The sequence below is a fragment of the Aythya fuligula genome, chromosome 10, assembly GCF_009819795.1.
Source record: "Aythya fuligula isolate bAytFul2 chromosome 10, bAytFul2.pri, whole genome shotgun sequence".
In the NCBI taxonomy this organism is placed as follows: Eukaryota; Metazoa; Chordata; class Aves; order Anseriformes; family Anatidae; genus Aythya; species Aythya fuligula.
Genome location: NC_045568.1, coordinates 3,615,792 through 3,628,532, shown reverse-complemented (window position 1 = coordinate 3,628,532; position 12,741 = coordinate 3,615,792). Strand labels below are relative to the sequence as shown.

Genomic DNA, 12,741 nt, shown 5'->3' with positions numbered 1-12,741 from the left:
CTTTTTTTTTTTAGATCAACATATTTCACTTACACATATTTTAAATAATTTTAAATATTGTGATATCACTTGAAACCCAAATCTTCTTAAACAAACTTTTTGAGAGTGAACCAAAAATGTTAGTTATTCTGCTCTGTTTTTTTCAACCATGCTGTAAGGTTTCCTAATCCACCAGCCTTGAAAATTCTGCTGGCAGAACCTAAAGCTCTGAGAATGGCCGAAAGCCAGTACGGGTCATTGCTGTACATGTACATGTTTTAGGCCTACTTCATGAGGAAGTTGTCACCTTCCTATATAAAAAGATAAGACCAAACAACAATATTATGCCCCATGTGATTTGTTTAAAAACTTAGTAGTGTAACTGACAGCAATGAAACTCATTGCAGTAATGAAACTAAGCGTAAATGTTTCCACACTTGGGTTGTTCATCCTCTGGGGCGGCACTGTGCATTTGCAATCACAGAATGCCCAAATGCATCCAGTAATGCAGAGGATTTATAAACAATATTTTCTAATTTCTAACATTTTAAACTCAGCAAGAGTGAACAGTTATTAGTCTAAATGTGCAGAGCACTTTCTTAGGGTGCCTCTTAGAGATCAAGCACATCTCTGCCACTGAAGCAGAAAGAAAAAGGTGCTCCTAAGAGGCCTGTTGGGGATCAGTCTGTGGGTAAGGAGAGCTTGAGTTACGGTAGCACAGGAGGGAAACAAAAGCAACTAATGTCACATCTAGCCAGCACAGAGAAGATGCTTTCATTTGTTTTTGTTGGGGTGAAAAAATTAATGGTGAAGTCAACTTTCCATTTTGAGGAGTGTGGATGTCACAGTTCAGATATGAATGATAAATGGCAGAGCGTATATAAAAAACAATTTACCATATCCAACAAATAAGGAAGCTAGTCTGCAAATGTTTTTAATTTATGATTAGAAGTTAATTTAAATGAAAATGAAATATTATTGTATTTGTAACTAATTAACAAAGCAACTCAAGCTTTAATTAAACACCAAGCATTAAGCAGTCAGTACCAGACTAAAAGGTAGATATGCTGAACTAGTGCTGAGGCATGTGCATGAAGGGCTGGAACAAAAAGAAATGTTAATTAAATGATAATGTCAGAGGGACAGAATGTTTTCTCAGGATACCGGTCTCCTGCTGCTGAATAAACACCAAGGTGAAGTCCAGGCATCCATCAGAAACGCATGCCAAGCCCAAACCAGCATATTTCACAAGGAGAGACATTTGTCTGGAGCCCTCGTACAGAGGCGCTATTCCTCCTGAGGAAAGAGTACTTCTGCATTTTTATGGGCTGCTTGACAGGCGCTGCTGCTATGGAGGGCCATTGCTCATGATGCTGGTATTGATTCAGCTGTACCATGGGAGAGGAACTGCTTTTTCTGTATGTTCAAAGGGTATTAGTAAAGTACACTTAGAAATTGGCTCTTGGCTTGAAATTGGCTCTTGGCTCGTTTTACTTGTGTATGGTGGCTCCAAATTTAGCAGTGATTCCCGAGGGAGTTCAGCCCCTCATCGCGATAACATCACGATTTCACCTCAGCTTTCCTCGTCCTGCTCCCCCCTGCTGTCCCTCCTCACTCCCTAACGCCTCGTTCATTTCATTTTCATCACAAGAACCGCGTTTTCCTGCCCGCAGAGCCCGTCGCCCTGGACCTGCTCTAACCCCCGCCCCCCGCCACCCCTCAGCGGGCCGCCATTTCCCTCACGGCCCGGCCCCGGGGCCGTGCCCTCCGTGCCTCCGCCCCGCGGCGGGGCGGGCCGGTGGGGCCGGTGGGGCGGGGCGGGGCGGCCCGCAGCCTGCCCGGCGGGGATGTGAGTACCGGGGCCGGGGGGGCAGCTCTTGGGGGCGGCCTGAGCTGGTACCAGCCGCCGACAGCGGCCGGCCTGGCCCTGGAAGGCTCGGGGGAGCCGGGAGGGAGCGGTTATCTGCGCTCCCGGCTCCCGCAGCCCCGAGGGGCAGGCGGCATGTTCCCGGCTCGGCCGGGCCGCCTGTCCCGGGGGGTGAGGCGGGGGGGCGGTGCTGGTGCGGGGAGTGGGGCCGCTGCCTCAAAGCCTCCGCTGTGCTTTGGTGCCTGTGGGGGCGTGCGTTAGAAGGGCGGTTTTGAGCGTGTTTCGGCTGGAAATAAGGGAGGTCTGTTTGTATTGTTCATCTGACAAAGAGCCCTTCTGTCTGCTCAGCAAATTGGGAAGCCTCTTGTAAACTTCGAGTAAAGTCTGTGGAGCGAGAGAGGTGTTTGGGGTGCTGGGCGGGGGCCCGGGAGGGACAGGAGCAGGTGGAGCGGGCGCTGTGCGAGCAGGAGCCTCCCAGGTGCGGCCTGACCTGGCCAGCGTGCGCACGCGTGCTTCAGGAAAGGGTCACCAAGTGTGCTTCTAAAGGAGCCTGGCGATGTGTTTATTTGAGGTTATGTCAGCTCACAACGCTGGTTGCACCTGCTAAGACAGAGGTACTGCTCAGTGAACGTAAGGGGACTAGGGGAGAGAAGCAAATGCTTCCGTTACTTCATTTCTGCAGTTAACCTCGTGTGCGTAGTTCTCTAACGTATGTTCTTCACTAGCTTCTCTTCCCTACTGGTTATTTAAAAAGTTTTGACTGTGCTGGTGGGAAGCGAGTTATGTTACTCAGCCTGACCCCACTGCCGAAGAGCTGTGAAACACCAAGCAGGTGTTCCTTCCGGTAACTACGGGAAATAGCATCGCCAGGAACCGTTCCCAGTGAAAAGCTGATAATAAGAACTTTAATTGAATTCTCAAAATATAAATTCAAAATATTGAGTTGCGTATGTGGTTCCTAGAAGCAATGACTAGTTTGGTGTTTGCTTTTAAAGGCCTCACAGAAGCGAGTTGTATGAAGACGTTCCATCAGGATGCTGGCCTATCGTATATTCTCCAGACTACAACATCACGTTCATGGGACTGGAGAAACTGCATCCCTTTGATGCAGGGAAGTGGGGAAAAGTAATTAACTTCTTGAAAGGTAAGGTAAGAGAATATAGCACTCAGACCAACATTTGTACAAATTGATTAAAAGTAGTGTAATTAGTGCAGGCTTCTGTTAGTAATTGCCAATATACTAGTGACTGTACATCTTCACTTCTCCTTGGATAGATTTAAGCTATGCACTTTAGTCGCTATTGCAGTGCTTTAATATTCTGATGTATATGCAGATATTAATTTTTACATGTTAAATTGGTTGTAGGATTTGAGGTAGGTTGAGTGTCACATGTTACACATTCTTGAAGGTCTTCCACATGAAATACTGCAAAGATGAAATTGTGTCTTGTTAGAGCAAACATCCTACACCAGGGCTTTTGAATACAAAGGTTTATTTCATGGTTCTTTGAAAATGTAAGTTCTTGCCTGCTTTACTGAATAAAGCCTGTGGTTTTGTTTTTGGCTCTGTCATGGTGTCTGTACTTAGTGGAACTTGTGAAATCTGATTGAAAATACAAGCTCATTAAGAGATTTGCTCTCCCCAGAGGTGTGAATAATACTAGTCAGAGTAACTAGCTTGGTTGACTTCATTCTGGCCCAGAGCTTTACAAGTCTGAGTTAAAAGGAGTAGGAAGAAACATAAGTATAGCAATGTGTTAGACAATCTTGAAATATTCCAGGCCTTTGTGATGCAAAGGGAAACATGAACTGTACAGAATTTCATTTCTTGGCCATTATGAGAAGGATTCATGTGGGATATGAGAACTATTTCTACCTCTAAAGTGAGTGCCAGAATATTGTCTTCAAGCACAGCCTGAGTCAGGTGCCTTATGTACCTGGCTTAGTGCCGTGTTTTGATACAGATTTGTAATGATTCTTACATTTTCTTTCAGTGCAAGGCTAGTGTATGAGAACATTTCCTTTAAGTTTCCCCTTGAAGATAGCTGCTATTTGTAGTTCGAGTTCTTTCTTTTGAAGACTAAGCCTTGATCCAAAACTGAATGCAGACTTCAATTTTGTCGCACTAAATGGAAAATCCTTCCCATGGTAGCTGCAAGCTTACAGTTTGGCTTGCAAGACCTGCATTGCAGTTTGGGAGTACTGTGTACAGCTTTCTGTAGCCAGTGTGCTTCCATTGCTTTTGTACCTGGTGTAACGAGAAAGAAGACATTCCATCTGGCTTGTGAAACTACAAGTGTTAATGACCAGCTTGCTGCGGGCTGTAATGTGGTTACTCATGAGACTGCAGACAGTCTACTGGCAAATGGCACTTCCCAGTGTGAAAGATCAGAGCAACTTGTATAAATACGTTCTTTTATTAATGTCATTATATTATTCTGATAATGACTGGGAGGAACTTTGAGACCTCTACTGACAGGCAGAACTTTTTGTGATGGTTTTTGTTATTGCTGCTTAAATAAATTAGAAAATACAGAAATACTTGAAGGAAATAGAAATGTAAGAACACAAGTTAGAGGGAGATCCTATAAAAACTTGACATTTTTATCTAAAATTTAAGTTCATTCATCGAGGTTAAAAGAACAAACAAACAAAAAACACACCTTTTCTTGCCAAGACAAAGGTTATCCAAGAGCCAGGCCTGTTCCATTTATGTGGTCCTAATGACTCCTTCAGCTGATGATCTTTTGCAGTGTAGTATTGCCCTTACTATTTTAGGCTACCTTGTATTCATTTAACTGAGATTGAATGAATTCTAACACACCATTTAGTAGCTGGATCTGCCTTCTAGCAGTTAACTATCCATGTATTGGATTCCACAAGTATTTTCTGAATCAAAACCTTTGCCTTTCTGCTCCTTCTCTGTGTGAAGTCTTTTCCTCTAGCTCTTTTCTACATGAGATGTCTACTCTTCCCTCATCATCTCTGACACTCCTGGTGTTCTCTGGCTCTGTAGTAACCTCTGTTAACAGCTGATCTGCACAGTTCCTATTATTTTCTAGAAAATCATCAGTGAAAATCTGTCTACACTCACTTTCTTCTTCCTCAGGAATGAAGCTGTTAGTATTTTGGCTTTATGTCTGACATGAATGAAATGTTTCTCAAGCCACAGTCCAGAAAAACATAAGTTTGCCAAAGTAAATATTGTTGCAGGTGCTGTTCTTGCATAACACTAAGAACAAAATCTGTCATATTTTTGAGTTGATTTTCATCTACTCCAAGTATTAGAATTGAAGGAAAGGCATAGTTTTAAACTCCAGTCCTGTAACAAATACTAAATTTAGTCTGGGAAGGTCAGCATGATGCCTTATATTTGTTGTAGCAATTTGTTGATACACTTTGTTGATGTAGCATACATTTGTTAATGTAGCAATCATGAAAAGCAACAATGTTTTTTCTGAACGGCTTGTGTTTTTTAAGTCAACCTAAACTTGAACTTTCTGGCAAGTATGCATTCAATTGTGTTACCTTTGTTCATATACAGAAATCTTGGAGTGACGTTTTGCAACTTTCTCTTTTAAAACGAGGTTTTAAATAAACTATCTTTTGGTCTCTAAGGGAAAGAATTAATAGCTGCTCATTGGTATTTCATGAAATTAAATGAAGCTAGGAGTGTGACAGATACCACAGTTACGTGTAAATGTTCACTTCCATGAATATTCAAGTAATTATTTTTTTTTTTGGTGCTGCTTTGATTTAGGGAACTGAATACTAGTATCAACTGTGGAATTTCTTAAAGCATATTAAAGGAATATTTGATGTATGAGTACTAAGATTTCTCAAGTGTATCAGGTCTTAGACTGTAAGGTGTCTTGTATTTCTTCCTGTCCATCCTCTGTTAGTATCAGTCTTTTCATTCAGTTTAAACAAGACATTACCATGATTACACTGTGAAAAGTTTCTGAAAAATATATATATATTAATAGCTTACAATAGATTATGTATTTGGAAATATATAAACACTGAGTAAACACAAAGGGTTGCACTGATTTATGTTACAGATTTAGGAATTAAGTCAAGGTCTAAGTAGCTTCTTAGGCAATGTGGAGTATGGGGAGTTAAGTGATTGTATACAATGACAACTACAATTTTTCTCCTGTTGTTTCAGAAGAAAAGCTAATTGGAGATGACTTGATTGTACAGGCACGGGAAGCTACGGATGAAGATCTTTTGGTTGTTCACACGAGGCGCTACCTTAATAAACTAAAGGTGCTGTACTTACTAATGTGTCTTTCAAGCTAAGTGTCTAGAAACAATGTGAAAGGTAACGTGTATCCTACTTGATTCATTATAGGATCGTTTTTTACAGATTATAGATGAGTTTTTCATATTTTGAATTCAACATTCACTTTGAGAATAGTGAAAGAAAATCACAGAAATACAAGGCAAGCCAAATTACAGAACATGGATAGAAAGAGGGTCTACCATCTTACATAGGCATATTTCAGCAAAGTTGAAACATAAGGGAAGTTATGATGTTTGAGATTCAAATAATATTCTCCTTAGTACCAGGGATTTGGCCTTGAAGTGTTGTTTTGTTTTACTCTAGTAAAATCTGTTTTTGAGGTTGAAATTTTATTGAAGAGCCCTGAAACTGAATATGTTATTTCATATTACTTAATGTGAGGATTTCTTTATGGATTTGAGTTTTATACAATCTCAGAAGAGTGTCCAAGTAGGAATTCTGTCATTAGTCTGTTGAGGGGGGGGGAAACAGTGGTTTCATACTTAAAGACCGACTGTGTCAATGGAATACAAGAGCCAAAAGATCAATGTGGGGCATAATCTTGTGTGTTATCTGTGTAAAGGTTCCAGTAGTGGCCCATACAAGGTTAAATATTCATGAAAGAAAAGGGAGCATGAATCGGATGTTTCAAAATGAAACATCCATTTGTTAAACTTGCATTTAACTTTAAAGCATAAACATGTGAGATCATTGTTTCTGAAAATGTATTGTTATCCGTAGAAAGAATTGCATAGTGGCAGGTGACACTGCTTTTTGGTGGCAGCTCTTCACTAGGAGGGAAGGGGAGAGATTTATATTAAAAATAATCTTCCATTTCATAATTCAAAAGAAGTTACTTTAAGTCATCTTTGTCCTTCCTCAATGAAAGAGTCCTTGTATTGCTATTTCTGGAATGTTTTATTTTTCTGTGTAAGAAATCTATTATTTGTGTGACTTCCTCACTTTTAATCCTTTTCTGTGTTCTTTTAGGCTTCTTCATTCATTGCTAGGAAGTTACTTGCAATTTCATACATCATTAGATTTGATCTTATTGCAGCTATTCTTGATATTGAGCTTTTAATTCCATGGAACCACCCACCTCTTTTTACTGAGTCACTTCTTTGGAGCAGGATGTAATGTGCATAGCTCTGTTTGAAATACAATATTTTTAGTACCTGTAGGGTGGCTTCACAGAGAATTGTCTGATAACCTGTGTCCTGGTGTTCAAAACCAGTATTGTCTTGCGCTTCCAGATGTCATTAATTTTATCTCTCATGTTGCCCTTTTATTTGAAAGCGTATTTCCTACAGTTGTAGGAATTGAAAGATGTCATATTGGTCAAGCTAGTGAATTCCTGCCAAGCAGCAAAGATGAAAGTGGTTAGTTGCAAACGAAAAACAGCATAGCTAGACATGGTAAGGCACAAGGCATCCTCTCTGCTTCCTCATGTGAAGTCTTCTGTGTTACTTTATTCTATTTTTTTTAGTTCAGACAGATACGGATCTACCAAAAAATGGCATAGTTTTGCATTATGTCATATAAAATTTGAACATGAATTTGGTGGTATATTTCCATGCACTTGCAAGAAGAAATGGTGTTTGGTACCTTAAAAGAAGCTGAAGAAACTGCCTAGGATGATTCTGCATTTCATAATTCAAAAGTAGTTATTTTGGGCTGGGGTTGATTGTAGTGGGAAAAAAAAATTGCTGTGCACAAAGTAGATCAAGCAGTGTACTGTAAATCAGTTCTGTTTTGGGAGAAGGGGCGTACCTGTTTGCCTGCTTAAGGTAATATGAACACTCCTTAGAACAAAACTTGGTGTTTTAAATTGAGGTGACTCTCCCCTGTGAGATACTCCTTTGAAGAATTAAGGTCTGTAAAGTAATGACTAGACTTCGGATAATTTGCTTGCTGTCTCTTTGTCTCTTCTTGCCATCTTGTTCTAGTGGTATGGAAAATAATGAATTTCATGTATATCGCCATTCTGAAATTCTAGGCAATGAGGTTTAACCTCGTTTTGCAATTCCTAAGTCTTACACTTGAAACATTTTAATCTGACTCAGAAGTCTTACGATAACATAAGTGAGCAAATACCGAAATGTGAATAACATGGGTAATGCTTGTGTGTCAGTCAAACATGAGATGTGCTTTTTCTGGAAGTGACCTGAATCAGGTGATACTCAGTTGAGCTTACAAATTTTAGTGTGTTCTCATATATTTGCAAATGAGGTAGATATTAAGAAAAAGTAATCACTTTCTTGGAAACGTAAATTTTTATGTCTAGTAAAAAGTGGATGTGTTTCATAAAAATGAATCAATAGAAATCATGCCATGTGGACATCTTGTTATGTATGAGATCAATGTATCACATCAGAGACTTATATAATCCTTCAAAAAGGAGCATAGAGGTTCTTCAGAATGAATTTTACATGGGCCTGGAGGGCTCTGATCTTGTGATTACAGAGAGTGTTTTCTAGTGCTTGTGTGCTTTGGCTCATGCCCTGTCGTCTGAGTGCATCTGCTGTGAGACACAGGGCAAAGATGGTAGGGCTCTTGGGCATAAAAGCAGTAGAAGAAGCTTTGTACAATCAGTTCAGCCTGTGATATCTCTGGCTGTTTGAGGTGTTCAAGAAAACAGCACAAAATGGATTTGGGCAGTGTGCATTGCTGTAGTTGACCATAGATGACTTGGTTGCTGAAAACATGTGGTTTTGGTTTGGGTAAAATGAGCACCACTGCAGGTCCTTACCATTCCCCTGCTCCTGTCCTCAGTTCATGCAGTTTCATGCTGTCACCCATTCTCTGCTTCCTATGTCATGCTTTTTCCTTGTTTTTTTTTTTGTTTTTTTTTGTTTTTTTCAATCTTCATTGGTAGAACTTTTGTGAAGGCTAGTAGTTGTTTTCTGGAAAATATTCATTTAGAAAATCATGAGATGAAATAAATGTATTAGTTTTCACCTAAATTTTTGTGCGAGAGTTAATGTGTCAGGTGAAGGAATATAAAAATGTTATTGTAAAGATTATGGTATTTGAATAGAACACTGAACAAGAGGACTCAGTTACAGGGAGAAATACCTGACAGGCTTCAGTGTTTACACTAATGTGCTAGTGCAGTAGAGCATTCTTTGCAGCTGAAGTGTCTGTTAAGCCTCTTAAACAAGGGGATGAGGTAGCATTTGGTGAACAGTGATTTGTTTCTTGTTAGCATTCCTAACTCTTCAGTTGGAAGGCTGATACGCAAAAAACTGCAGTTCTTGGCTGGTTGGTTTTCTCGGGAGTAGCACCTGGCTACCATTAGATTTTATCAGTTCTGTAATACATGAATACATTATTAATAATTATTAGTAATATTGCATCATACCTTAACCTGGAAGCTTCTGTGACTATTGCAAGCTTCTTAGTCTCCTGTTTGTTTTTATGTTAATTCAAGTTAAAAATGTACTTCCATCATCTATTGAAGATGAGCATAGCTCATCCCCAATGACCTTCTAAATAAAAAATTGTGTTGGAAGCTTGGTGTTGGATTTTTGAGTCTGTGAATTTTCTCTTAAAGCTGGGACCTGCTCCAGAAACTTATCAAAGATTTAAACACGGTTTAAATTTAGATATTACAGAATATATATATTTTTAATTTGACATGTTGTTGGCTATTTTAAAATGCTGGAATGCGATGAATGCGTAACATGAAAGGCAATACTTCAGAGTTCGATTTTGGTCATTCGTGTGCTTTTTGTGTTAGTCCAGGATGATCAGCATAAAAGCAACTACTTTAGCTTTATCTTCCTAATATTAGTTTTGCAGTTTAATTTTTAGTCCTTGCATCCTTACTACCACATATTCAAATACGTTGAAAAATTGTTTATCCATATTAAGAATGGAGGTTTTTATAGTCAAGGAATAACAGTTGATAGTGGTTATGATTTTATTATAAAGTCCTGCAGGACTATGCTCATTAAATGCATATGTTACAGAGTCTGGGCTTAAACAAGGACAATTGAGAACTCTTGAGGTTTCTTCAGTTTTAGGGGTTTGGAGGACGTAATACGCTCCTGGGGGATGTTGCTCTTAGCTAAACTTAATGATACTGCCTAGTAGTTAATTTGGGAGGAGGGGATATTGAAGGAAAATAGACCAATTAAGGGTTGACCCAACTTCTTTACTCCTTTTAAGAAAACAGGGTGTAATGTTTAATTGAGACTTACATGTGTACATAGTTTTATCTGAAACACAGGAATGTAAATAAATAGTTTTTTAAATCCTCTGATCAGCAGTAGGAATCTGTAAAGTTACAGATTTATGTATCTACTAGAATGTCGTTACAGAATCAGTAAATTGGTGATGACGGTGAGAGCAAGTATCTACCAAAAGAAATAGTAGCTGATGTTTCTGTATAATATATACCATTTGAATGCAGAAAATAGTGATTTTTTTAAAAATTCACATTTGATGGGTTATTCTGTATCAAAGGAAGCTAATCTTTATTTCTGTGAAGATTTATGTTATGGCAGCTAACTGATGGCCTGGAAAACATAGTTAATATAGTCCTCATCTGTTCAAAATCATTTCTTATTTTTACAACTTGAAAAAAGTCTGCAATTATATCAGACCAATTCCTTTTGAGTTCTTTTTCAAACATATACGTAGCTGTTCTGTAAACGTGTTGCAGAAAATGTTAGAAAACAAAATTAGCACACGGAAGAAAAAAAGCATAACTACCCACAGTCTGAGGCAATACATTTCTTAAATGCTATAGTGGTGTTCCTTGAGAAGCATTTTCATTGAACTCTGCAGCTGTATTCTTGAATCAGACTTTCTTTACAGTCAGATGTTTCTCTTTCCCCCATATGTCAGGAATTGCATAAACACAGTGAAGTCCAAAGCAGTGAATGTTTTTGGACTTGGAGCTGCTCTGTAAAAATCCTCAACTGTGAATAGAAAGCTTTGTTTATTCCTTACTGACACCATTTATGGGTTTCTTGCAATCACTTAACCTGCAGGAGGATAGCTGTTGATTTGAGTCTTCCTTGCTTCTGCTTCTTCCCACTGAGATTATTATTTTTTTAAATTCAAGTGTTTAAATGCTGAACTTTTATGATGACCTTTCAGATTTGTGATAAAAATATGTATATTTTATCCAAATGTGGCCTCTTGCAATTCCATTTTAGAATGCCCGGATTGAATTGGTTTGTTACGTTGTGTGTGTTTTAAAGCTGAAATATAATAATACTGAAAGCAGTATTTTATCAAGCATTAGAAAGCAACTAAAGCACTTTGATGAAAAGATATTATGATACCTGAATATAAATGATAAATATTATTATAAATTTACAAATGAACTGTTGAGAAATACCACCTGTTTACCTCCAAAAAGTAATGTTCTGTAGTTAAAGCATTGATAATTGTGAAGTCAAAGGACTTTTTCTGAATACCAGAAAACTGAGATAGTCATATGATTGTCTTCTGTTAAAATTGAATGATTCTTCATTCTATCGTTTGTAGATAGGTAACTTAATAAATAGCAATTGCTGAGATACAGAAGTGTCATCATGAAGACAGGCTACATTAATTGGAACTTTTTTTTCCCACCTTGTAGTGGTCATTTGTTGTGGCTACCATCACAGAAATTCCACCGGTTCTCTTCCTTCCCAACTTCCTTGTTCAGAGAAAAGTTTTGAAACCTCTGCGAACCCAGACAGGAGGAACAATAATGGTAAGGTGTTCTTGATTGACTTTTTATCCTATTTATGTAAACCAGTGAGTTATAAAGCTTTATATAATGCAAAGCCTTGAACCCTGAAGTCCTGCAGAGGGAAGTAAGCTAGTGTACAGTCCTGAAGTGAGCAAAGTTTGGCGCCTGTTGGCAAATACCAAGGTGAAGGGCAAACCTGATTTTATAGTCTGTAGTGTTCAGATAGTAGTAAGGGGCAGCCTGTGCAAGCCATGATAGAGATGGCAGGACTTACAGCAAATACAGAAACTGAATAGCTTGAACTGTGCTCAATTTCTAGGAATGGGAGGCTTCAAAAACAATCAGGTAGAAGGTGTTTTGAAAGCACATGTTTACCTAATGGCTGTGGTTTGGTTACTGTAGGTATTAGGTAAGCGTTTACATTTAAAAATCACATTATGCTTGGTTTTGAATAGTTAGTGTCTATTTTTAATGAAGAAAGTTACTCTTTCTTTTGTTGTAGATACTGTGTAAGCAGCTCAGCTGAACTGGGGTGAGATGTGGCCTGTTTTCACCTTAACAGATTTGTTTTCTGATTAGTTAAATGAGTGCTCTGGGGAGAAGAGCTGTGTGTCACCAGACACTTAATTTTGCCAGAGAACTCCCATTAGAGATGTTGAAGAAGTACGAAGAACGAAAACAATTAATAGTTGAAACCAGGAATGAGTTATTTAAACCACATATTGAGGAAAAGATGCCTTAATAAGTTTAAATCTCTAACTAATGGAATCCTTTCTGCCCTTTATTCATTACTTGTCAGTGTAGATCTAGAGTTCAGAAACTGTACAGCGTGGTGCCAGGAGATGTTAACTGTCCCAGCCTCCCTTCACAGGCACTGAGCTGTAACAGTTACATAAATGGAGAACAAATAATCTAATCTGA

General features: G+C 38.8%; 1 protein-coding gene across 7 annotated transcripts in view; it reads left to right on the top strand.

The window, feature by feature from the left end:
* The first annotated feature begins 1,783 nt into the window (after positions 1–1,783).
* Positions 1,784–12,741, top strand: part of HDAC11 (histone deacetylase 11) — a 28,210-nt gene continuing 17,252 nt past the window's right edge. For 4 of the 7 annotated variants that reach the window (XM_032193875.1, XM_032193879.1, XM_032193880.1 and 1 more), the window contains exons 1-4: positions 1,784–1,828; positions 2,842–2,990; positions 6,015–6,115; positions 11,725–11,841. In XM_032193875.1, coding sequence (XP_032049766.1) covers positions 1,827–1,828; positions 2,842–2,990; positions 6,015–6,115; positions 11,725–11,841 — 369 coding nt within the window. In that variant the 5' untranslated portion in view covers positions 1,784–1,826. Of the gene's footprint in view, positions 1,829–2,081; positions 2,148–2,204; positions 2,247–2,361; positions 2,461–2,841; positions 2,991–6,014; positions 6,116–11,724; positions 11,842–12,741 lie in introns of those variants that run through there. The other 3 variants (XM_032193878.1, XM_032193882.1, XM_032193877.1) reach the window with 3 other exon arrangements.